This window comes from Ochlerotatus camptorhynchus, unplaced genomic scaffold (genome assembly GCF_037179485.1).
Source record: "Ochlerotatus camptorhynchus isolate MF236.1 unplaced genomic scaffold, CSIRO-AGI_Acam_v1.1 ptg000001l, whole genome shotgun sequence".
Taxonomy (NCBI): Eukaryota; Metazoa; Arthropoda; class Insecta; order Diptera; family Culicidae; genus Ochlerotatus; species Ochlerotatus camptorhynchus.
The window spans coordinates 86,110-112,504 of record NW_027040493.1 but is presented as its reverse complement, the minus strand read 5'-3'; the positions used below and the strand labels follow the sequence as shown (position 1 = coordinate 112,504).

Here is a 26,395-nt window from a genome sequence, read left to right as displayed (position 1 = left end):
GATGTTGGTTTCAATAACATGGCGGCATGTCACCCAGCTGGTATATACTGTTTTCCGTTCTGACCGCACAAACCAGACAAGTACTCATTAGCGTGCACAGGGTGGGGCAAGGTGGGGCAATTGCCCCACCTTTTATAAATAAAATTTTTATTTCCATATTTACAACTTACCTTACCAATCAGGCTAAGGCCTTGTTGTCCTCTGCTGTCCGAAGAAGTCGTCTCCACTCTACTCGATCCATGGCCACAGTTCGCCAGCCTCGTAGTCTGCGAAGGGTCCGCAGGTCACCTTCTACTTGGTCGATCCACCTTGCCCGCTGCGCGCCTCTTCTTCTTGTTCCTGTTGGGTCGCTTTCTAGAACCATTTTCACTGGGTCGTCGTGCGGCATTCTTACGACGTGCCCAGCCCACCGTAGTCGCCCAATTTTTGCAATGTGGACGATGGATGGTTCTCCCAGCAGCTGGTGCAATTCGTGGTTCATTCGCCTCCTCCACGTTCCGTCATCCATCTGCACTCCACCGTAGATGGTACGCAACACCTTCCGTTCGAAAACACCAAGGGCGCGTTGGTCCTCCACGAGCATAGTCCAGGTCTCGTGGCCGTAAAGGACCACCGGTCTAATCAGCGTCTTGTAGACAGTCAACTTCGTGCGGCGGCGAATTTTATTCGACCGGAGCGTCCTCCGGAGTCCAACGTAGGCACGATTCCCTGCCATAATGCGTCTTTGAATTTCTCTGCTGGTATCATTTTCGGCGGTCACCAGTGAGCCCAAATACACGAACTCATCGACCACTTCGATTTCGTCACCGTCAATCTGAACTCGGGGTGGGAGGCTAACATTGTCTTCCCTAGAACCTCTTGCTTTCATATATTTTGTCTTTGATGCGTTGATGGCAAGTCCAATCCGTCTAGCTTCAGCCTTCAGTCTGATCCCGAATAGAAATTGTAATGTAGAAAACATCAGCAGACATCTTCAATACATTAAATTTTAACGTATATTGCTGTACCCTTAATGTATTCAGACTTCAGTGTGACGTCCAAGTACATAAAAATACATTAGCCTCTAACGTTACATCAGAATCAAACGTCTTGACGATGTAAAATTTGACATCAGAATACATCCAATAACAACAGAACCTAACGTTACATTAGATTAAAACTTCATCACGATGTAATTTGTTGCACGCATAAAACATCAGAATACATCCAATGACAACAGAACCTAACGTTACATTAGAATCAAACTTCATAACGATGTAATTTGTTGCACGCATAAAACATCAAACATAAAACAACAACAATACATCTAAATCATAATGTTTCCTAATGTTTGACATCAGGCATACATTTGATTTTGATGCTGATGTAGACATCAAAATCAAACGTTGGGCTAATGTAAATTTCTATTCGGGATGTACGTTTCCGCCATCATCTCAAAGTTCCGTGCCATAATGTCAATGTCATCGGCGAAACCAAGGAGCTGGATGGACTTCCTGAATATCGTGCCACTCGTGTCTATCCCAGCTCTTCTGATCACACCTTCTAACGCGATGTTGAACAGCAGACACGAAAGTCCATCACCCTGCCGTAACCCCCTTCGAGATTCAAAGGGACTCGAGAGTGTCCCCGATACTCGAACAACGCACGTCACTCGATCCATCGTCGCCTTGACCAATCGCGTCAGTTTATCCGGAAATCCGTACTCGTGCATAATCTGCCATAGCTGATCTCGATCGATTGTGTCGTATGCGGATTTGAAATCGATGAACAAATGATGTGTGGGCACGTTGTATTCGCGGCATTTCTGCAGAACCTGCCGAATCGCGAAAATTTGGTCCGTGGTAGCGCGGGCACCCATGAATCCCGCCTGGTATTGCCCCACGAACTCTCTTGCATATGGTGACAGACGGCGGCATAGAATTTGGGAGAGTACCTTGTAGGCGGCGCTCAGCAGTGTGATCGCGCGGTAGTTGCAGCAATCCAACTTGTCGCCCTTTTTGTAGATTGGGCATACGACACCTTCCATCCACTCCTCCGGTAATATCTCCTCCTCCCAAATCTTGGCAATTACCCAGTGCAGCGCTCTAGCCAGTGCTTCACCACCGTATTTCAATAGCTCACTTGGTAGTTGATCTACACCAGTTGCTTTGTTGTTCTTCAGCCGACCGATCTCCTCCTCAACTTCTTGAAGATCAGGGGCCGGTAGCCTGTCGTCTTCTGCGCGTGCCCCAAGGTCTGTTGCCGTGCCACCTTCGTTTTCTGCTGCTTCACCGTTGAGGTGCTCGTCATAGTACTGCTTCCACCTCTCAATCACCTCACACTCGTTCGTGAGAAGGTTACCGTCCAAGTCCTTGCACATATCGGCTTGCGGCACGTAGCCTTTGCGCGAACTATTTAGCTTCTCGTAGAACTTCCGTGTGTCGTTTACGCGGTACAGATTTTCCATCGCCTCGCGATCTCGATCTTCCTGCTGACGCTTCTTCCTTCGGAAAACCGAGTTTTGTCTGTTCCGCGCTTGTCTGTATCGCTCCACATTCAATCTCGTGCGGTGTTGCAGCATTCTCGCCCGTGCTGCATTCTTCTCCTCTACTAACAGTTTGCATTCGCCGTCAAACCAGTCATTTCTTCGGTCCGGGATTGCAGTACCTAGTGCCGCTACAGCAGTACTACCTATGGCTGAACGGATGTCCCTCCAGCCATCTTCAAGAGAAGCTGCGCCAAGCTGCTCTTCCGTGGGTAGTGCAACTTCCAGCTGCTGCGCGTAGTCCTGGGCAACTCCGGTGTCCCGTAGTTGCTCAATGTTGGGTCGTGGCGTTCGACTTCGACGTGTGTTATGCACCGTCGAGAGTTTTGAGCGCATGCATACTGCAACTAGGTAGTGGTCCGAATCTATGTTCGCACTGCGGTACGTGCGGACGTTGATAATGTCGGAGAAGAATTTCCCGTCGATTAGAACGTGATCGATTTGGTTTTCTGTGTGTTGGTCAGGTGATCTCCAGGTGGCTTTGTGGATATCCTTGCGGGGGAAAAAGGTACTTCGAACTACCATACCCCGGGAGGCTGCAAAGTTCACGCATCGTTGGCCGTTGTCGTTCGATACGGCATGCAGGCTGTTTGGCCCGATTGCCGGTCTATACATTGCCTCCCGTCCTACCTGAGCGTTCATGTCGCCGATGACGATTTTGACGTCCCGTTGCGAACAGCCGTCGTACACCTGCTCCAGCTGCGCATAGAACGCTTCTTTCTCGTCGTCGGGTCTCCCTTCGTGTGGGCAGTGCACGTTGATAATGCTGTAGTTGAAGAAACGGCCCTTAATCCTCAACTTGCACATCCTCGCGTTGATCGGCTGCCAACCAATCACGCGTTGGCGCATCTTACCCAGCACTACAAAGCCGGTTCCCAGCTCGTTGGTGGTGCCACAGCTCTGGTAGAAAGTAGCCGCTCGATGCCCGCTTTTCCATACCTTTTGTCCCGTCCAGCAAAGTTCCTGCAGTGCTACGACTTCGAAGTTGCGTGGTTGAAGTTCGTCATAGATTAACCTATCGCAACCCGGGAAGCCGAGCGATTTGCAGTTCCATGTTCCGAGTTTCCAATCGTAGTCCTTATTTCGTCGCGTAGGTCTGTGCCGATTGTTCCGATCCGTATTTCTTTCTTCGGTATTTGCAACTTTGTTTTTTTCCAGGGCGGCTTGTTGGGCCTGCCGGGGGACCATCGTGCACAGCTCTGTTTAGAGTCCCACGCTGGCACTAGGACGGTGATCAGCCGCTCCTAACATGGAGAACAGACGCCGTTTTGAGCCGCACCTCCATGGTGAGCAGACGCTCAGGTTTGGTGAAGCATTTCCTCTATCACCGTACTATGGTTACCGCGCCAGTGTTCGCGTCGCACCTCTTCACTTTGCTATTGCCGGACTGGCAACATTGCCCAGGCTACGCCAACCAGCTGTGTCCATGTTTCAGCTGGTAGTCTTTTGTTATCATATGACTCGAGGAGGCGTGAAGTAGGAACTTGTGAGGACCAGGGCTAGGTATTCCGCTCCTTCCAGGTTGTCAACTCACCATTTTGTAGCCCAATTTCCATATTTACAAAGTTATGATATAAAATATGTTGATTTCTTCATAACTTGATTTGAAGATAAAATTGCGTTTTATTGCGTCAATTCCATTGAGATGGTGCCTGAAAACTGCACCACAAAGGTGCATGAAGGGATAAACTTCAATGAAAGTTTTTGGTCAAAAAATTGCACCACATTTCTGGTGTAATTTTTTTTTCAAGGTTGTTCATGGAGGGTTAAATGAAAAGGGTAAATTTAAGGTTAAAAAAATTCACCTTCGTGATGGTAAATCGAAGAAAAAGCTTTTTATTGAATGTTTCTGGTGTAAAAATATCATCAAGGTGGTGCGTGGAGGGACTAATCAAAATGAATAACTCTAATTGAATTACGCTAAAAATTTGGAGGTGCATATTTAACTGATAATTTCTGGTGGAAAGTTCGGAACACTGATTCACCACAGTAAAGCAGTACACGCAGAAAAATTTATCGTTGAAACAAAAATATTTGAGGTAAATTTAAACGTAAACTCAGTTTGTTCTGGCCACAAAAAATAAACAAGGTTTATTTCAAACGTATTCCATGTTTGAAGTCATGTGATATTAATGTTTAAAATAAAATTAATATTACGTTTATTTTAAAAATATTCGTGTTGAAAACAAACGTGAAATATTTGTTTGGTTTGACAACTATGCTAACAAAAATAAATATGTTTATTTTAAACATACTTCTTATGTTTGAAAGAAACATACTTTATTTTAAATTATATTAGCATTAAGGATAAAGAAAAAAAATGGATTGCAAAGATATGAAAAAAAAAAACGAACTGCAGACAGGGCATCTAAGCTCCTGCTCTTTTTCCTGCGATTAAGAGTGGGCTGTGAAGGTTGGGTTCCTGGTCCGAGATGCGGGAACCCGTCGAGGTGAGTGTCCGGAGGTTCCAATTCAGTAAAACCAGTGAAACTATGTGATATTAGCGTCGTTTTGTCGTTTCTAACGCTGGTCCTCATACCGGGATCTTTCTACGTTCGGTGTTGGAGGAGGGGGGGGGGGGGGCTGGAGGATCCGGAATAGACTCAAAACTATTTCGGATTTTCGTTTTTCTTTCGACGTCAGTTGTGGAGGAGGATGATACAGGGATCGGCATCAGAAACGACAGAGTGACATCGATACTGTGGGGTTCCTCCGGTTTTAACGATGTGGAACTTTAAGACACTTACCTAGGTCGGTTTCCGGATCCATGTCATGGATTTTTGGCGGGCCGTTTTCAGTTGATTGGTATAGCCGGTATAGCTGGGGCAATTTTTTTCCAAATGTAAACAAGAAGGAAAAGAGGCATGGCACGCTAAAAATCGTTTACCCAAATTCTATATTGTTGAAATAAACATGCTTTTGACTTTAATTCAAACATATATATTTTTGTTGCAAACATGTTTTTAATTTATTTTGAATTATTCATATGTTTATAAAATGAACATTTATATTTTTGATTTGAATGAAAAAAATTCGGTTCCGTGTAAAAGCAATATTTATTAATTTTTCTGGTGCATAATTTGCATCGTTCTGATGAATGCAAGCTTCATTGAAAAGGTATGGTGGAAAATTTGCACCATTCTGGTGCATGAAGAGGCAAAGCCTGAAGGTGCATGGTGAAACAAACTTCACTGACAATTTTTGGTGCACCGTTCTGGTGACTGGAGGAGTATGCTCTATTGAAAATTTCTGGTGCAAAATTTGCATCGCTTTGGTTAATGAAATGAACAGAAAATTTCTGGTGGAAAACTTGCACTAGTCTGGTAAATGAAGGCACAAGCTTTATTTAAAATTAGGCTAAATTGAAAATTTGCATCCATCGCATCCTTCAGCTGAATAGAAAAACAAATTTAATATCAATTTCTGGTGTAAAATATGCACCATTCTGATAATTGGAGGGAAGCTGCTTTACTGAAAATTTAAGATAAAAAAAATCCGAAAATAGGGGCAAACTTTATTTGGTGGAACACCTGCAACATTCTGATGATAGGAGAAGCCAAGCCAATATTGAAAATGTTTGGTGGAAAGTGGAAAAAGGAAATCTGCACCAATCAGAAGATTGGATAAGCAATTTTTATTGAACATTAACGGTGGAAAATTTGCATCGTTCTGGTCAATTGAAATTTCTGGTGTATAATTTTCTGGTGGCAAGTTTGTATCGAAAATTTTTAGTGTAAGATTTGCAACATTCTTCTGCAAGCTGAATTGAAAATTCCTGATATAAAAATTGCACAGTTCTGGTGAATGGAGGGGAAAGCTTTATTGAACATTTCTGGTAGAAAAACTACGACGTATTGGTGAATTAACGGACAACTTAAATTTGACTTCCGAGAAGAGCCCTCAAGGGTATTGAATTCGGAGGACAGGTCCAAAAGAAAAGATTTCTGTGGATGATTTCATGAAAATTCTGCGAATAATTTCTAGCGAATCCTGCAGATAGTTCCAACACAGACAAACAGACGTAACTCTTTGAAAAAGTTTTTCTTGAAAACATAGTATCTCAAAACATAGGACCTCAGTAACGACATCTCTCGGGCTTCTCGCGGAAAACAAGCTTGCTCGCTAACTCGCTAACAATATTGCATAAAAGTGCTATAGAATGTGTAGAAACGTCAAAGTGATCCGATGTCAGAGCTGCGGCGAGTAGTTCGCGGAACTGATAATATTCAAATCAACCGTTAAATGCATGAACGATGGTACACAATGAAGAGTTTCGTCTGTTTGTCTGTGGTTCCAACATAATTTCGTAAAGAATACCGAGAGAATCGAGAATCAAATTTTTTATGAAATTCCAAAGGGGTGTTGAGGAAAATTACAAGGGATTTTTTTAAGCTCATTCTGGGAAGAATTTCTGGAGAATACAGAGGAAATTCTTCTAAAATTTTAGGGGAATTTCAGTACCAAGGTGTTCTTAGAAGAAAAAAAACTAAAATATTCAGAGCAGAACCTCAAGGATATTGAATTCTTAGGACAGTTCCATAATATTTCTGAAGAGAATTCAAAGAAAATTCTACGGATAATTTCTAGTGCATCCTGTAGATAGTTCCAAGATAATTTCGAAAAGAATATCGAGAAAATCAAATTTTGAGTGAAATTCCGAAGGGAATTTATGCAAAATTTCAAGCGAATTCCGAGGATAATTTCTACCTCATTCCGGGAAAAAAATTTGAAACTCTAAAGGTATTTGAGTTCCAAAGTGTTCTGAGAAAAAATCAAGAAGAGTTCTAAGCGTAATTCCAGTGGAGTTCTGAGAAGAATTTTAAAAGAGCTCATAGAGTTTTAAAAATTTCGAAAAGAGCCTCAAGGAATTCTGAGGATGGACCTTTTCGCAACTGTACAAAGTTTAAAGACAGATTTTGGATTCCTTAATTGAAAAGTGGGTATTAGTTTGCCATTGAACCTTGGTCTATTGTTGTCTTACTAAGAATTAGTCTAAGAATCTTCTCTGAAAATTTTAAGTCATTTGTTACCATTGTTAAAAAGTTACAGCTGTTAATGTGCAATGAATTCGGGATTGTCCTTTACATAATCTCTCAAACATGTTGAATGTTCGGCATCATTTCCTGTCACCCCGACTGGCGATACTTTGGGACAGGGTTGACATGCTCAATCCTTCGCACAATTCGTCATTCCGTTAACAATCCTGTACTGAGTTGTCAAGATAGTTTTGTGCGCTTTTGTTCCAATCGTTACATATTTTTAAACCTGTTGAACCTATTAGCCTTGACAGTTAGGTCAAAATTTGAAAAAAAAATTAGAACTGAAAATGACCAAGTTCAACGTACTCGCAACGGTAATAGTAAAGTGTAATTACAACAGCATATAATGCCCCGTACAGGCTATGGCTTACATCATGTAATATAGACTGTCTTGCAATGAGCACTTATACATAAGATTTCCAGTGAAAACTATATGTATGAGTGCTCATTGCAAGACAGCCTATATTACATGATATAAACCATAGTCTGTTCGGGGTATAAGGGCTTACAATACCTTGAAATAGTTAAAAATAACCACCAAGGCAACAACATTGCAGCAAATGTATCATTTCGGTTAAAGCCCTACTATTGCAACCATTTGACGAACTGATCATCATCGACATTGTCGATGGGATTAAATTACCAATTCCATTGGCTGTCTGAAAGCAGTTTCCATTGAAGAAGATGAACCATCACCGGAGTAAAAAATAAATAAAATTAGCTAAATTGAACAGTAGGGAAACAGTGGTGAGTGAACACCATCATCCACCACGCACTTTGGGGTACTACCTATCCCCAGATTAAATGCACCATAGAAAAAACAACTGCCCCTCCTTCACAAGATTCCTGTGCACGCTAGTGCAAGTACTACAAAATCTGGTGGAGGTGTACTTTTGGCCGTTCGTTCCACCTAAAAATGTCGGTTATTGCATCCTCCCAACTGCACTTCTGTTGAACAGGCATGGGTATAACTGTTCGTCCCAGGCTTCACATTATTCATCAGTATCATTTACGTACCTTCTGACCATGTCACCGAAGCAACTTTGATGTCTAAACATTGTGAATCATTGGCATGGATTACCTCGTGCATGTCTTTGACAGACAAGATCCTCATGCTGGGTGATTTAACCATGCATTCTGTGAACTGGATTCAAAGTTCATCGGATTATCTGCATCCCTGAGACCTTACACACTCATCGATGAACCTAGTACAAAATCAACTCCTGGATGATTATAAAGAGTGTATTAGAAAAAAAAAAATGCCACACCGAAAATCTTCTGTAACTTTTGAACCGCATGAGTAAAAAACCTGAAAATTTGAGTATATCTTATTCATAGTGTATAGTTTTCATCTGCCAAGTTTCATATTTATTCAAACAGGAGTTCCAGTCATGTCTTGACCCGTGAAAAAAATCGGTGCACCTAATCAAAATCCAGAGGCGTCCTACCAATGGATCGCTAAAAAGTGGTCTAATTGACAGTAAAATCACAGACAAACAGACATAACACATTGAATATTTCTCACTGTAAAACATCGTCGCTAAACCATTACCGCCATCTGTTGAGTACACTGTGGTGGGTAGTACGCTGAACAGATGGCGGTAGTGTGTAAACGTCAAACGCAAGGGAATTGACTATGCGCGCCACAGGTGGCGGTACTACCAACTACGATACTTTTAAATTGTTCGTTAAATGCTTGTTCGATCAACAACTTGCGAGAGTTATGCCTGTTTGTCTGTGGTAAAATGGCCAAGAATCGACTTCCGCCAACTTCCTGGACAAGAATATTTCGTTGCCAAGTCTAAGTTCGATGTTTCGGAGGATGTTAGAAAGAAGAAATTATCGAAATTTGGAAAGAAGTTCCTGATCTGGCAGGCAATTTGCGGATGTGGTGAAATAAGCGCTCCTTTCATCACTTTCGGAACAATCAACGCACCGATTTACACGGAAGAGTGCCTTAAAGAGCGTCTCTTGCCATTCATAAAGAAGCATAAAGGATCAACTCTGTTTTGGCCTGATCTAGCATCTTGGCACTTCGCTCAAAACATGTTGGAGTGGTACCGAACCAACGGAGTCAATTTTGTGCCAAAATATATAAACCCACCAAATTCACCGGAACTTCGCCCAATTGAAAAATGCTGGGCAATTATGAAGACAGAACTTCGCAAACATCCCAAACAATTAAAACAGAGCTGGAGTTGAAGAAAATTTGGGTAAAAACAACAAAAACACTGGGAAAACCGATTGTACTAAATTTGATGGGTGGAGTGAAAAGGAAGGTGCGGGCATTCGGGATGTGAGACGAAATTGAAGAAAACAAATTTTGTAAATCATAACTCATTCATTAGTAGTTTTCCTTCCCTGAAAATCTCAAGAAAATCCGAAAATCGGTTTAATTTTGGTAAGTAAATATGTGTGTGCCATTTTTATCGAATACACCCTTTATAACCTCCAAAGCTTTTAAATGCCTGGGCTTTATTTTTCGTGCTGCAAAAGATTTCTCGGATATTCACTGTTTGAAGACCCTGTATTGTTCTTTATTTTTTTTTGAACTCTTTATTTGTTTCAAATTCAAAATAAATTACATTTCATTTTTAACCTAGGTGCTCCAGTTACTGCAGTAACGTACCAGCCTTAATTGTTGTGATATATATATAAGTGTTTTTACATTGTTCCTGTCTTGGCAATTCAGTATTTTTAACAGGTTTTTAAACCTGCAGTATAATCTGTATTGTTCTTTAGTTCGCTCTACATTGAAGTATGCAGCTGTGGTCTGGGCTCCTTTCTATCATAACAGCATACATCAAGTAGAAGCTATCCTACACACACAAAATAATCGTTACTAAAATTAAAAATACCATGGGTAGAATTAAAAGTTTTCGTTGGTTCTTTTTGGTAGAAAGTAGAAAGCATTCATCATAAAATGTGTAAATTGTCAAATCAAAAGTTTAAGTCTTCGTTAAATTCAAAAGTTGAAGCTTTTGAATCAAATTGTAGAACTGTCAAAAGGAAAACCAATGTTTTTAAAATGAAGTACGAACTGTTTCAGTTCAAAAGGAGTCGTTTTTATCATGACAATATATGTTTTTATCTCAAATTTGAAATATTATCAGATTAATAATTTTCAAGATTTAAAATGTACCCAAACTCATAATTGAATGATTTTTTAAAAATAATGTTTATTCATATATTTTCGAGTATATTTTATAAAAAAAAAAAAACAAAACATACAATACATAGTTAAAATGACCATTGCAAATTTTGTCCTAGTCCGAGGAATCAAAGGAAGGTATTCGGTCCAACCTCGGGTCGACAGCAATTTCGGAACTTTCCTCTTGCTTCCATCATTCAAAACGACGATAACAAAAGGAAAGCGGTTATGACGACGAGTGCTTTGGGAAACGTTCCCTTGACAAGGCAATTCCAATACCACTCCATGGAAACGGCATTCATTACGAGGTCTTCCTGCTGGAGCTACTTTATTCTCCATGAGCTGACGATATAGAATCTACAAAAACAAAAATACAGCCTTCGAAATACAACCATTGCATACCACAAAAGTGGGACACTCACCATAGAAATATCCAGCAGAATGGTCAAGACAGAAAATCCTTGTCATCAGCACCGGTAAATAAACGCCACCCACCACGGGAATTGACCACCACCCGAACGACCCGATCACGTACCTACGATGTAAAAACCAAATTTAATCGATCCCTCGTTCGATCCTAAGAAAAATGAATTTCCAACTCACCTATCATTTCCTGTTTCACCATCGATTGCCACTTATCGTCACTGGAGGCAGCTTTCGAACACCGATTCCACCCTAAACTGCTTTTTTTTTTACCACTCATATTCAATTTTGGCGGCAAATGAAGTGGGGTTCAGAGATCGGTTCAGTGCTGCCAAAAACTTTACTATGAAGAGGTATTTTTGACAGCTGAACAACTTTTATATAAACATAATGCACTTTTAAAATAACAAGTCAGAAGTGAAAGAAAAACTTTCAAACCAAAGATATAACTTTCATTTTGAAAATTTTCCCAGTTAAAACTACGAGATTTGGGAAACTTTCATTTTGAAAATGCATTATTTCTATAGCAAATTTTTTTTTCTTTTTGTGTGTACATAAGTTTATTCGGCGCTTGCCTTGGAATGAGTGTTTTCAATAGTTGTTACCATGTCTTCGACTTTCATCTGTCATGTTCAATTAACAAAAATAGGTTCCGTGGAGTGTTCAGTTAGAAAATTTGTAGCAGGTACACCAAGTGTACGTACATGTTGTAAATAGTAAAATTAAAAATTAAAATAAGAAACTAATAGATCTAATCCATACGCCAAAAACTATGCCAGTAGCAAAACGACACTGGTCGATTTACTATAAAAATAGAATGCCTCGTGAGTAAAGCCACTCGACCTTGTACAATTTCTCCCAAGGCCGAGTCCAGTGAAATCTTCGGGAAAGTTGGGAAAAGAGAGAGTGTGGCTACACCCGACTTTGAACGAAGGACCAGCGATCGGAATAATCTCTCGCATTACCGATCTCGTTCGAAGAAGTTCGCAGGAAAATCGAACTTCCGTTAAGTTCGGCCGAGGTCACCTTCCCTAATCTGAGGTCACGGTTTCGCTTCACTTTCGTCCGAACCGCAGATTGCAGTGGAAGTGTTTCGTTTTGTTCGCGTGATTGTTTCGTTTTGTAAAGTGAGTTAAAGCAACGTGGTTGTACTTTTATACTTCAATTCTTATTTCTTCTCGTCGTTTGTTTAGTTATAGTTATAAATCCAAACGTAGTGTGCGTCTTAGGCTAGACTTTGTGAGTGCGAAAAATAAGCTAGACCAGGTAATGTGCTCGTTAAAAGAAATCTGTGCATTGTCCTTAATGTTCTTTTCACCAGCCGACGGCTACGTTTACGCTTCCAACGTCAGCATCTGCATCCCCGGGGCGAATAATCCCGGCAACCGTCACCTTGTCCGGTGGAAAGCGATCCGCATCTACATCGCTGAGCGGGGCTTTGTGGTTCATCCACCCACGTGGAAATCGTTGGCCGTTCAACACCAACGGTCGAACGCGCATCGATTGAAGTAGCATCGTCGCCGCGCCAGTAACAGCAGCGCAGCAATCATCAGCAGCTAAATCAACTGGTGAGTCCGTTCTGTTTTTTCGTTGAGTGTGGCGTCCGGCGAGGGCGCCACGGAGAACCTTTTTTGCCGACCATAAGGTCGAAGAGCATGAATTGCTAACATTTGGAGAAGTCCAAGAATTGTAAGGTTAGGTGTCGGCAAGACAAACTTGCGCACGTAACGTCATACATGGATGCCCACCCAACCCATCAATGTTAGACACCCGGGTGCCAAGCTTAGCCGTTCCCCGCTTGCTGCATCGTCGTGGGATTCATCAGAAAGAGACACAAGAGCACAGCACATATAGGTAGTTACGCACACAAGGATAGAACTAGATAGAGCAATAGAATAAAGAGGAGTAGAAAATATACAAACAATGGAAATTTCGTAAAAGCATGCTTTTGTTAATAATAAAATCTCAACTTACCGTTTTCCGTTGTGAAATAAATGTTTGATTTGAAATTGATGTAATGTTGTTGATCAGTCCTATCAAAGATTAGAATGAGAGGAAAAAAGTATCTTACGTTGTTTTCGGGTCCGTGTAATTATGTTGTTGTCTTCCGCGTGGTCGGAATTTGACTGTTATGTTGCGTACCTCTTTTGCTGCAGCTGCGCCTCTGGCGGAATTTAAGTGAAACTTCTGATGAGGAGAACTTGACGTGGAACGTCGTTTAGGGTTTGTGTATTCTCTTACCGGGAGCTTTTTGGAGTTATTTCGATGTTTTAAGAGATTATGCTGTTTCGAAATAGAGGTTTCTAATCGATCAAATTCGGTAGTAGTCAAGCTGGCTCGATCTCTTCTTTTTAGGAAGATTTTCACTTGGACTCGCCCTGGGGCAGTCTCATCCGGGCAAACTCAACGTGGCCTGCGGTCTCCTTTACCGGAGTGGCGCTTAAGCCGCAGGCTTAACCGAGATCGGCCAGTGTCGGCTACAAATTATAGGTAGTAGTAATAAACAGAATAAGGTTATATCACAGACAAACATACATAACACTCTGCTCGTCGAACAAGCATTTAACGGTCAATTTAAAAGTATCGTAGTTGGTATTACCGCCACCTGTGGCGCGCATAGTCATTTCCCTTGCGTTTGACGTTTACACACTACAACCATCTGTTCAGCGTACTGCCCACCCCAGTGGACTCACCAGATCACGGGAATATTTAAGCGACGATGTTTTACAATGAGAAATATTTAATGTGTTATGCCTGTTTGTCTGTGGTTATATTTTGTTTAGTGTTAAGTTAATACTGTATCATTTTGAATGTACTATTCTGTTGATGCGAAAAGATGAGGAGGTTTTATGCCCATTTCAGAAAAAAAAGCTTTTATAAGCTGCACACAAATGGGCTTTTCCCTGCTCCCAATAAAGATAAAGAATAAAGATAAAGATAAAGATAAAGATGCAATAAACGAACAAAATGAACATAATTAATTAATATCTTCATACTACTAAGGGATGGTCCATTAATTATGTCACGCAAATTTGGCCCATTTTCAACCCCCCCTCCCCCCTTTGTCACATTTTTTATATGGACTTTCATTTTTATTGTATGGCTCGTCACAGTTTTCAAAACCCCCTTCTTCTTCTTGTTCGCATTTCAAGCTTATTGCTTAGCGCATATTAGCTTATTGCGTGCTCTCAACTTAGTGTTCTAAATGCACTTCCACAGTTATTAATTGATAGCTTTCGATGCCAATACCAATGCATGAATTTGTATATTGTATGACAAGCACAATGATACTCTATGCCCAGGGAAGTCGAGAAAATTTCCAACCCGAAAGATTCCCTCGACCGGACCGGGAATCGAACCTACCGCCTCCGGCTTGGTAATACCGTGCCTTTACTGACTAGGCTATGAGGCCCTAGGCCCTAAAACCCCTCCTCCCCCCTATATATGTGACATAATTAATGGACGTCCCCTAACTTGAATCGTGATGCTGTCTGGAGCAAAGTTGTTCATTATATTTAAAGCTGCGTGTGCTGAAATTCTGAGCTTAATCGAGTTTGCTGAACGAGTTCTATGCACGAAAGAGTGAAGAAATTTTATTTTTCCATACATTAATAATACAATAATTTTCTTCACCCAATAAATTAAAAAGCAAAAGCGCCAGCTCGTGTTATATCCAAATGAGCTGAAATTTTCAGAGAGTGGTTTTCTCACCTAATGGCACAAATTTAGGGGTTTACCCGTAAAAATATATTAAAAAAAATTCCCTCGTATTAATGTGGGCCACTCTATTGTAGAGGGTTCTATTTTTCCGACACGCACTGTATGCAGTGTTGCCACATACACAGATTTTTCTGGAATGGTTCAGATTTTTAGACATTTTTTCATACAGAAATCTGTATTTTGGCTACAGATTTTTGACGCTGAAAATCGAAAAATATCTGTGTAGCTTAAAATACAGATGATTAATCTGGCATGACTGTACATCGTTCTGTTCACGTCGCTGGCTGGTGCAATTATGACTGTCCTGGTATTTTTGCTAGGAAACCTTCCCTGACATCCATCAACAGATCACACATCGTTTCACACGCTTGTTTAAGCAATAAAACATACAGATTAACAAACTGTCTCCTGCTGCACGCTATCACTTCAACCGCTGACGAACAAGCTGCACAAAGGCTGGTAAACCGGGGGAATAAAATCCAAGAACGGTAGTGAAAGGGTTAAAAGATTACTGCATGGCAATAGTAGAAGCACCCGAGGATTTGGTGGAAGCTCACTGAACCCAGTTTTATTTATACTCTTCTTGTTCACCTACTGTCCCGAGGCACTAATTACTTTGTGATATACGTATTTCAGACTTCCGGACAATGCCAACGAAAACCTAGCTGCACGAATTTCTTTGCATATGGCTTCACCATACTGGCTGCAATTGAGAATAAAAAACAAATAAGCATTATTTATGGGTTCCATTATGAATCTGCTGAAAATCTCCAGTTTCAGTTGGAACATCGTGGTTGGTAGTGTTCAAGGTCTGGCCTAGAGCAAATTTTTCAAGGTTGAGTTTACGTTAGATTGCATGTTGTCATATCTATCATGAAGCAAACAAACAGTGCTAGAAATCAATACTTTGCAACATTTGTCTGTGAGTTTGCTTGCCAAATTGGTCATTGAAATTTGTTAAACAGTGAGTATTGTCCACAGTAAACCTGTTGGGCATCAGTTATGGAGCAAGTTCCGGTTGGATGTCCCCGTCGATTCCTATTTTGAAGTCGCCGGAATCGCCGTTACCTAGTGGACCGATTAGTTCGGAGGAAGGCTCCTGGATAGGAGCCACCCTTTGTCTAGGAGGACTCGTGGGGAACATTGTGTCGTGCTGGATGGCCGATCGGTACGGGCGGAAGTGGACTGCATACACTGCAGTGATTTCACAAATGGTAGCTCAAGGGTGCCATATTGGCTGTATCAGTTTGCATGTTCTAATTTGTATGGTTTTCCTAGATTTCCGGGGTGTTGATTATTGTTGCGAAAAACGTGTATCATTTGATAGCGATGCGATTCCTGGCTGGATTTGGAGGTGGAGTCTGCTATATGGTAATTCCTATGTTCATCGCGGAAATCGCAGAAGACAGGTATGAACATGTGTGAGGCTTGGTTAATTTGTGTTTAGGTATGCCAGTAGGACTTTTTAGTTCTTTATGCTTGTGATTTAGAAACTGAAAATTTCAGAAATTTCGTAATACTTATTTGTTTATTTTTTTGGCATCAGTGCATACTAGGCCTCAGATAGCCTAGTCTGATAAGAAACGGTATTACCAAGCCGAAGGCGGTGGGTTTGATTATTGCACCGGTCTAGACAAATCTTACGGGTTGGAAACGTACATCGAAGAACAGAACTATAACATAACTATATCAAGTTCTATAGTTAATAAGAAATTTTGCTATAATCTTGTTTCTATTCTGTTCAATTGTGCAGCTCAACACAAAGCTTTACTTTAATATCTTGCATCTGCTAATCTAACAATAGACAACAGTGCGAGTATCATCTATACACAATTAAAAATAAATATGTTTAATCGTTATGTAATCGAACTAAACCGTAAAATATGAAACGTGAACAAACATGGTTTGTAAAACTAACTGAATTAGAACTATCTGCATCAACATAAGATTGGGGAGGAATGATGCTTAAGGAAGAATATAATTAAATCAGAGAATATCTCCTGGAAATTGTCAAAGGAATTCGTAAAATAATTCCAGAAGAGTTTGTCAAACAAATTACGAGGAGAAATCTAAGGAATTTATAAGAAGAAATGCAAATCACCTCTTAGGAGACTTTCAATGCTAGTAGAATGCCAATGGTAGGATTGAGATTCAAAAGGAAATCTGAAATAAATCCAATGAAAATTCAAAGAATGTTTACAAAGAGTTTCTTACTGCGAAGAATTTCATGGTAATTCCAAAGAAAATTCAAAGAAAATTTAGTTCCATCGAGATTGTTAGGAATATTTCATTGGAATTGAGAGAAGTGATCTAAGCATATTCTGGTGATATTTTTTAAAGAATTCAAAGAAGCTTGCCTAGTGAGTTTCTAGAATACTTCCGGAGTTTCGAGAGAATATAAAGCGGATGCTGAGGAGAACTCAAAGTGATATTTCATGAAAAATCTCTGTTGAATATGGAATGGACTATTCTGAGGTCTTCGAAGCTACAGGAAGGTTTCCAAAATTTTCCTTTATATAATAGAACTGCCTTTTAGGCCTTTGTAGTTTGTGAGACTTGTCTGCAGCTCACAATACTTCTTATTCAATTTTAAAACTTCTATGAACTTTTTCGGTCTTCCTAAAGTTTCCTCAATTTTCCTAACGATCATGAGTCTTCTCTAATGTTTTAACAATTCACTGAGGTTCTCAAAACTTCTTTATATAATATCTCTAATGTTAACTGAACTGCTCTTAAGCTCTATGTTCTGTCCTGAAGGTATCGATACTAAGTATAGAAGATAAGTTTTTCTTTTTTAGTTCTCATGAATCTTGTGCCATTAATAGAATTGAACTGTGCTAAACAGGCATGATAAATCATGTGCATTAATTTCGTGCATTCATTTAAATTAATTTGCCTCAAACTTTTTGTATCAACAGAATGACGTAAACTAATGTATGAAACTTTAATTTAAGCTACAACTTTTGTATATAACTCAAATCTCTATTTCTTATGCATGACAAACCAGAGCGGGCAGAACTTGTTATTGTTTATCAGTGAATGTAATTTACATTAAGTGAAAAAAAAAGGTGGGTTATGTTCGCTCTGGTCCATAACGCATAAGAGATACAGATCTGAGTCTTTTGAAAAGTTGTAGTTAATATCAAAAATTACATAAGCTCAATACATCATTTTCCAGAATTATGTTTATGAAAAAAGTTAGAGGCAAATTACTGTAACTCAATGCACGAAATTAATGTATATAATTGTCCATGCCTGGTCCTAAAAATGCTTAAGAATTTCCAAACTTATGTAAAGGCCTCAATAATTGGATGAAGTTCTCTGAAAGTTTGGGATCATCTTTAATGTTATGAAATTAATGACACTGAACTCCTTCTGAAATTTCTCCAATTTTTGGAGCTTATTAAGCTTCTATCAAATGATCCTTCATTTTGCAAATGTTCAAGAAAGCTCCTGATGTATCTTATATTATGTTTTGTATAAGTTCCAAAGACTTATATGAAGCTCTAGAAATGTTTTTGAAGATCTCTGCACATCTGTGAAGTTTTTTTTTCCTGAAATTTCTGGAAATTGTTTAGCTGCCGCAATTTTCATAATTTAGTTCTATGCTTTTCAGAGTGGGTTGAAAATGCTATATTTATATCAACTTGAAGCTTGATGTGATGTGATGTGATAATTTATTAACTAGAGAAAGTTCTGAAGAGGATATGTTGATAGTTCTGATAGAGTGCGACTGTGTGAAAATTGAACAGAAGATGAAATTGAGCGAAGAGCCATTAATGTGACATTACTAGTCAAACGCACGCTCCTTTACCTAACTCATACATTAATATATGACGGGACTTGATGAAATTCAATAGTGAAAATTAACTAAAGTTCTCAAGTTTTTTCTGAAGTTCATGGAACTGCCCTTAAGTTATCGACATTAATTCAAAACTTCTTCAATAATCTAAACAAGCGTTGGAAAAGTTTGCAATATATCGCAAAGTTTACCAAGAGAAAATTTCGTGAGTCATAACGAGTTTTAGTAAGCTTTTCCAATACTATCCAAATTAAATTAAAACTGCACCAAAGATTTCTGAATTTCCTAAAACGTCCTCTAGACTGCCCTATTTTTTTTTATAAGAGCCTGAAATTTCACTGAAATTAATTGAATTGCCTTGAAGTTTCCAAAATTTTTCATAGGTTTTATAAACGCTCACGGAACTTTGCCTTAAATCAACAATTTTTCATGAACTTATCTGGACATTCCTGAAGTTGTCTATGCTTACCTGAAGATCCCTAAATTGGTTTAATGTTTCGACAAATTTTCTGATATATATACAGCCATTCCATAGCAAAACTAGATAGCAGTTCTAAGAATTTCGTAAAAAATTGTAGTTTTGTTCCTTATCGCAAAATGTTAGACCCGTATTTTTTTATTATTTTGTCATGAGGGTGACCATTTCCATGTTTTCGCTCAATACTTCCCTGCGACTAGACTACCATGCGTCTCCATTGATACAAAGCTAACATAGTCACATAATCTAAACCTATTTGATTTGATCTATATTTATTTGAGTGAAAATCCAAAACTAAAACTTCAAAAACTATGGCTGTTTCTCCGTTGATAAACACTGTTCCACACCATCCTCCTTTAGCTATTGCACTTGAAGGCAACCAAATTCCTGAGATCATTCCACCTGCTGACCACGACAGTATCGGGAAACTTCTTTCGAATTTGGACTGGCACAGGATACTCATCCCTGTCGATGTCAATGCAGCTGCCCAAACGCTCTCGCATATTTTGGCTTACGTCATTGAGCGACACGTTCCGAAAAAAGTTCCTAGACAAAGTAATCATCATCTTTGGCAAACAAGTGAACTCCGTATGTTAAAGTCTTCCAAAAGAGCCGCGCTAAGAAAATACACCAAGTACCACACCCTACAACTCAAGGACCATTATGCGAGGATCAATCATGCGAATCAACGAACCAGTCACCAATGTTATCGGCGTTATCAACGAGATGTTCAACGGAAGCTTCATTCTCACCCGAAAACTTTTTGGAATTATGTGAATGAGCAATGAAAGGAGTCTGGCCTTCCATCGGCTATGGTACTGAACGGCGAAGAAGCTTAATCCCCTCAGGACATTTGCCGTCTGTTCTCAACCAAGTTTGTATTCTCGGATGAGAACCTACTTGACGAGCACGTTTCTCTAGCAGCCAGTAATGTTCCAATGTCTGGTCAATCTTTGGCAGCTATCAACATCGACCTCGCTATGATAACCAGGGGCGGTTTCGCAACTGAAGTCTTCATTTAAGCCTGGACCTGATGGAGTTCCTTCCGTCTTTCTCAAGCAACACATCGATAGCCTGGTGGCTCCTCTCTGCCTTGTTCCTTTCCAGTGGGGTGTTTCCTTCCTGCTGGAAATCGGCTGAGATGTTTCCAGTGCATAAGAAGGGGTGCAAAAGAAACATCGACAACTATCGCGGCAGGCGACAACGCTCTGATGAGAAAACGAAACCCTACCCCAAGCTCCTCCCCTGATCCTATCCTTCGAAAATGTACCCTTCTAACCTCGAGTAAGCCGCGAGTAATCGGCCCAACTCCTACTAGACATAGAATTAAGTGAATCTTGTTACACACAGTGAACAATGAATTATCGGCTCCGTAAAGCTAACGCGATTGAGCCTTCCAAATAAACGAACTAGATAAAAAAAAAAAACTATCGCGGCATCACATCGTTGTGTGCCATATCTAAACTGTTCGAGTTGGTCGTTATGGAACCATTAGTCTCTCACTTCAAGCAACACTTGAGCGAAGACCAGCATGGTTTCATGGCAGGGCGGTCGACTACTTCCAACCTTCTGTGTTTCACCTCGTACATTACGGAGAGTATGACAGACCATATGCAAACAGATGTCATCTACACTGACCTATCAGCCGCCTTCGACAAGTTGAACCGTCCTATAGCGACCGCCAAACTGGATAGGCTCGGTATAAACGGCAGTCTCCTACGATGGTTCGCATCCTATACATCTGATCGTCAGTTGAATGTTGCAATCGACGGCTGCCGATCTCCTTCGTTACCTGCCACTTCGGGTATTCCGCAAGGTAGCCACCTCGGCCCGTTGATATTTCTTATGTATTTCATCGACGTAAATTTCGTCCTCGACGGTCCACGACTGTCGATCGCAGACGACATGAAAATCTATCTCCGAATCCGAGCCATCGCTGACTGCCACCTTCTCCAACTCCAACTCAAGCTTTTGCAAATTGGTGCCAACTGAACTGCATGGTTGTAATTCCAACAAAATGTTCAGTAATCACGTTCTCACTGAAGAAACATTCAATTACATTCAGTTATATCCTAGAAGGCGTTGACGTACATCGTGTGAATCACATTAAGGATCTGGGAGTCATCTTAGATTGTCAACTCACATACAGCCAGCATATCTCGTACCTGAGCGACAAGGCATCCAGAACGCTTGGCCTTATTTTCAGGATAGCTAAAAGTTTCACGGACATCTACTGTTTGAAATCAATTAACTGCTCCCTCGTCCGGTCGGTGTTAGAATACTGCATGCTGCCCTGTATGGAATCCCAATTACCAAAATAGTGTACAAAGAGTAGAGTCCATTCAACGATGAATGGTTTGCCCTTCGACGATTGCCTTGGAGAGATCCTCATCGCCTTCCAAGCTACGTAAGTCGGTGCCAGTTAATTCACTTAGATCCTTTGTGGAGTCGAAGAGATACGACAAGGGCCCTGTTTGTGGCAGACATTCTACAGGACAGAATCGATTGTCCTTCTATTCTACAACAAATCGACGTTAGCGGCGCCGGTGGTGTGGTAAGCGTGATTTCCTCTCACCTCAGCAGGCCTGGGTTCAATCCCAGTCGGCGCCACCGTGATGTTCTTTACACTACTAAACAAATAAACAAATAAACAAACAAATGTTAATTTTTTTCTTACCAGTATATTTTTCCTACAGAATATTCCTAATTAAATTTCATTTGATATTTTGATCTTCGAGATCGACTAAGTGGTTAAAAGGCTATATATGTTTGAAAATAGCCATTTAAAAAAACATTTTTTGGACTAACCTAACATGGAAATGGGCACTCTGATGACAAAATAAAATAATATACGATTCTATTATTTTTCGATAAGGAACAAAACTACCAATTTAGAATGACTGTAAATATATGATTAAAAATTTGCTGACGCTTCTGATGTTTTTAGAACAATCATAGAATTCTCGGAATATCCCATAATAACGTGGAACTCCTTGTAAGTCGCTGCACATTTCTTTAAGTTAATGGGATTGTTCTGAAGTAATCTGATTGTCCTTGAAGTACTGTGAACTTCACTGAATATCATGAAACACCTACAAATATCTTAATTTCTTAGAAGCTCTATAGAATTTCTTGAAGATATCGGTGCTTGTTTAAAGTTCTCGTATTTTTTTAAATAATGTTCTCTTATCAAATACGCCAATTTTTTCAATGTTTAAAACTTCATGAAATTTCCATGATATAACATTAAAAATACTCTTACATTTTTCGAAACATCATATATTGGTTATTGTTTTCCAGACTTTCTCTCGGAGCTTTGCTGAAGTTTCCGCAAATTTCTCTTGACAACGGTGAAATTCTCTTAAATTCTATGAGCTTTTTTAAACTTCCTGCAGTTGTTCGGAACCTTATTGCTTTGAGGTTCTTAAAGCTTCCTCAGGATGTTAACTTACCTTATGTTCTTGCAGTTTGTTTATAAAGTTTCACTGAAATATCCAGTGTTTCCTATCGTTCCACAGAACTTCTGTAAAGTTTCTACAAATGTTGTGAAGTTAATAGGAGTTCACTGAAGATTTCCAATCTTTCATAGAGTTAATTTAAAACTTTAAATAAATCATATTTTTTGTTTCCCTAATTCATTCCTTAATTTTCATAGTTCAATATCTTGAATTTGAAAATTTCTTCAAGTTTTTGTGTGTTTCAAGATCTTAGACTAACTAAAATTAAGCAATTGTTAAACTTCTACATTAAATGGATTTGATTGTAAAAGTGTTTCGTTAAAACTGATTGTCATGTCTTGAAAACGTTTGCATTAATTGCTGTTATTATTTTAGCAAAAAAAGAGCAAATTTTTAAAGCATTTAAAAATAGCTGTCTTATTATAAACCTGGAAACTATCCTTTAAAGATCTGGAAAAACCTAGAAAACCCAGAGGATGTTATTCAGCCAAATGAATAGCCAATAAAAGCATAAAAGCTCTATAGAAGCACAAAACCGAAAAAATAGAACGAAGGAGGCATCGATTCAACTTTAAAATCTTACACACTGCATAAAGAATGGTAAATCTTGAAATAGAAAAGTTAAAAATAGTGACTGGCTACAAAAAAAAAAGTTACTAGGAAACTAGCTTGAAAATAGTGACCAAGTCACTAAAATGTGCAAAAGGTAAAACATAATTTTAATGGTACATTGAATTAATGGTGGTTTAGTTCAACTGGAGGTTTCATCCGGAAATCTTGCTACTGTTCGTATTTATACCATATGTGTGATAATGTTTGCACCATTGAGCAATGTCAAAATTAAAAAAAAAACTCTTAAAATTTTCGTTCTTGAGTTTTTTTTTATTTATTCAAAGGGGGATGTTTCTCAGAGTCTTAAACTATGTTAATCATCGATCGAGTTTCCACTTGCTGCAATTACGGCCTCCACACGCTTCCGGAATGCACGGCAGGTTCTAATAATGTAGTCTGGATCCATTTCTCTCCAGGTACGGGTCAAAGTTTGTCTAAGACTTGCTGTACTCGGGTGGCGTTTAGAACAGGCCTTGGCCTTCATGACGCGCCATATTGAGTAATCCAGCGGATTAAGATCGGGACTGGATGGCGGCCATATATCCTTCGCCCAGAACGGAATATGTTCCTGCAACCACTTCTGAGTGCGGTTCGAGGTGTGGCACGGAGCCCCATCTCGTTGAAATACAACATTTGACTTTGGACCGTACTGTTCTTTGATCCACGGAAGAACATACTTACTTAAAATCCCGATGAAGACCTCCGTGTTGACCTTCTCGCCTTCTGGAATGAACACCGGGTCCATATTTTGCCATCGGAAGCCACCAACCCAAACACCATAACGCTAGCAGGATGCTTGGTCAGATACATGTTCTTGTGCTCGTCGGCCATGTCTTTTACCGGAAGAGAACGGTTCTGGAATTTGATACGGGATCGACGGTAAACATGCTCTCGTCGGTGAACAGGATTACCGGATTTTTTCGCTTAAGGAAGTTCAAGATTTTCTTGCATCATTCGACTCGTAGCTCCCGGATGCGGTTGGTTATCATGTGAGTTTTTTCCGTGCCCTCGACTTCGCCCCGCAATCTTCATCTACTATCTTCCATGCCGTAAAGTCACTGATCCCGCGTTCCTTTGCCATTTTCTTTATTGAACACACTGGATTCACCCGAATCTTCCTTTTGATAGCAGCGATAACCCTCGGAACCTTTTGACGATCCACCGGGACACTCCCACGGCGATTGAAATGTCTTTTTGCGACATTTGCGCGTGGGACAAATCACGAATACGCTGCCACTTCGTCATGGTGCAACTGTCAAACTAAGTAAATCATTTTCTTTTATACACAGCCTACTACGGTATGCGCTATAGGTTACGTGTATGCACAGGTGAAACGGGAACCTTATTTGTACGATGGTGCAAACATTATCACGCATACGGTATTTTAAAATAAAATCCTAAAATACTTGAATATCTAAATGTGGTTTAAAATTAGTGGGATTAGATAACGCACACGATATTGATTTGATCTGGTTCGCTTCAAATTAGGGAGCTCACAAATTCCATTTCTGACCCGCTTACCGATAATACCAGATTCCGGTAATCTCGGTAGTCGGATCGGTAATGAAGTTAGAGTGGTGCCGAATTTGAAGCAAAACCTATCCAATTGACATAGCTTACTTGCTCCACTTATGTAATTATCTTTAAGAAATTATGTCTTCTAGCCTGCTAATGAAATACACTTTAATTCATAAAATGATGTGTTTTTAAGCCAATGCCAATTGCTGGGTCACCATGGCCAGCAACTGGCGCACTTACCCTAATCATCTGAAGTTTAACTAATCTTACACTGATTTAGGATCCGTGGTCTACTTGCATCGACACTGGTATTTTCGAGTAATCTTGGCCTTCTGATTATGTACACACTGGGGGCCTATTTACCGTACGAAATCGTGCCTTACATACTGATTGTCGTTCCAGTAGTTTTCCTAGTAGGATTTCCAATGATTCCAGATACACCTTTCTATTTGATGAGGAGAAACGAGCCCCAGGTAATCTAAACCAGTCATCGAGACAATGCAATCGAATGGCTTCTCATTAAATTCTATTTACAGCGATCGGAAAATTCTCTCAGGTTCTATCGTGGATATCGCCCCGGGACGCAACATGTTTCTATCGAATTCCATCAGGAGCTTGGCAGGCTGAAGGACATTTTTGGTGACGGTGAAAAGCAAGCCATTCAGATCAATCAAATCACGTGGAGGGATTTAGGTTGGTTGCTGAGGGTGGTACGATGGGAGAGTTTGTTGATTGTTTGTTGTGTGCTTTTGTCTACTTGCAGTGACACCCCACGCCAGGAAGGCATTCCTGATTGGAATCAGCTTGATGGCATTTAACCAATTTTGTGGTTGTTTTGCAATGCTCAACTACACGGCAACGATTTTTGCAGAGTCCGGATCAACGCTGCCCGTAAACATGTCCGCTATTGTGACCGGGTCCATACAGATGGTTGGGTCGTACTTTTCAACTATGTTGGTCGAACGTGCTGGGCGAAAGGTTAGGATGGCAAATAAGCGAAACGACGGTTACTTTGCATTCATCGCAAAAAAAAACAATCTGATTTACCGTAATGCACCGAACATCTGACTAAGTTTTGATTTCGATTTAATTTGCCTCCTAGTAACTGAATCATACCTTTCAGCTGCTGCTAATTATTTCCGGCGCTGGAATGGCAATTGGTCTTTCAATTTTCGCTGGATATTCATATGCCAAAAATATTGGCCATGACGTGGAGTCGTTAACTTGGCTGCCGCTGGTATGTTTTTCGTTTGTGATTTTGCTCGCTTCCCTAGGTGCCCTGCCCTTGCCATTTGTGGTCCTGGCCGAGATTGTTCCACAGAAGGTAAACTTGTCGAGTTTCTTCATCTATTAAGTGACTACAGTTTCATTCTGTGTTTTAGGTTAAAGGATTTATCTTCAGCTTCTGTATGGGTATCTCATGGTTCTTTGCCTTTATGTCTGTTAAGGTGAGGATAACTTGAACTGAGCGTCTTATAAAGTAAACTTCAAAGAATTACTTGCAGTTCGTTTCAACTTTATTCGAGTTACTTGGAATGCACGGAACGATGCTGGTATTTTCGATCTGTTCGCTGAGTGGTGCAATTTTCGTGGCAATCGTCGTACCGGAAACCAAAGGAAAAAGTTTCAGTACCATCGCTAAGCTCATGAGTTGAAGAAAAAAGATGATA

General features: G+C 40.1%; 1 protein-coding gene across 1 annotated transcript; it reads left to right on the top strand.

Annotated features, from left to right (window-relative positions):
- The first annotated feature begins 15,698 nt into the window (after positions 1–15,698).
- Positions 15,699–26,395, top strand: LOC135707046 (facilitated trehalose transporter Tret1-2 homolog). The gene is made up of 9 exons (XM_065229120.1): positions 15,699–15,779; positions 15,839–16,071; positions 16,136–16,266; positions 25,006–25,198; positions 25,262–25,418; positions 25,489–25,703; positions 25,849–26,049; positions 26,108–26,173; positions 26,231–26,395. The coding sequence occupies exons 1-9, from the start codon at positions 15,731–15,733 to the stop codon at positions 26,378–26,380; spliced, it is 1,395 nt and encodes a 464-aa protein (XP_065085192.1). The 5' UTR covers positions 15,699–15,730; the 3' UTR covers positions 26,381–26,395.

Excerpts from the sequence above, each read along its gene's own strand:
- LOC135707046 (XM_065229120.1), top strand. The coding sequence starts at position 15,731 with ATGAAGCAAACAAACAGTGCTAGAAATCAATACTTTGCAACATTTGTC. Across the intron at positions 16,072-16,135 it reads CTGCAGTGATTTCACAAATG|ATTTCCGGGGTGTTGATTAT; the intron begins GTAGCTCAAGGG and ends TGGTTTTCCTAG. Across the intron at positions 26,174-26,230 it reads TTGCCTTTATGTCTGTTAAG|TTCGTTTCAACTTTATTCGA; the intron begins GTGAGGATAACT and ends AATTACTTGCAG.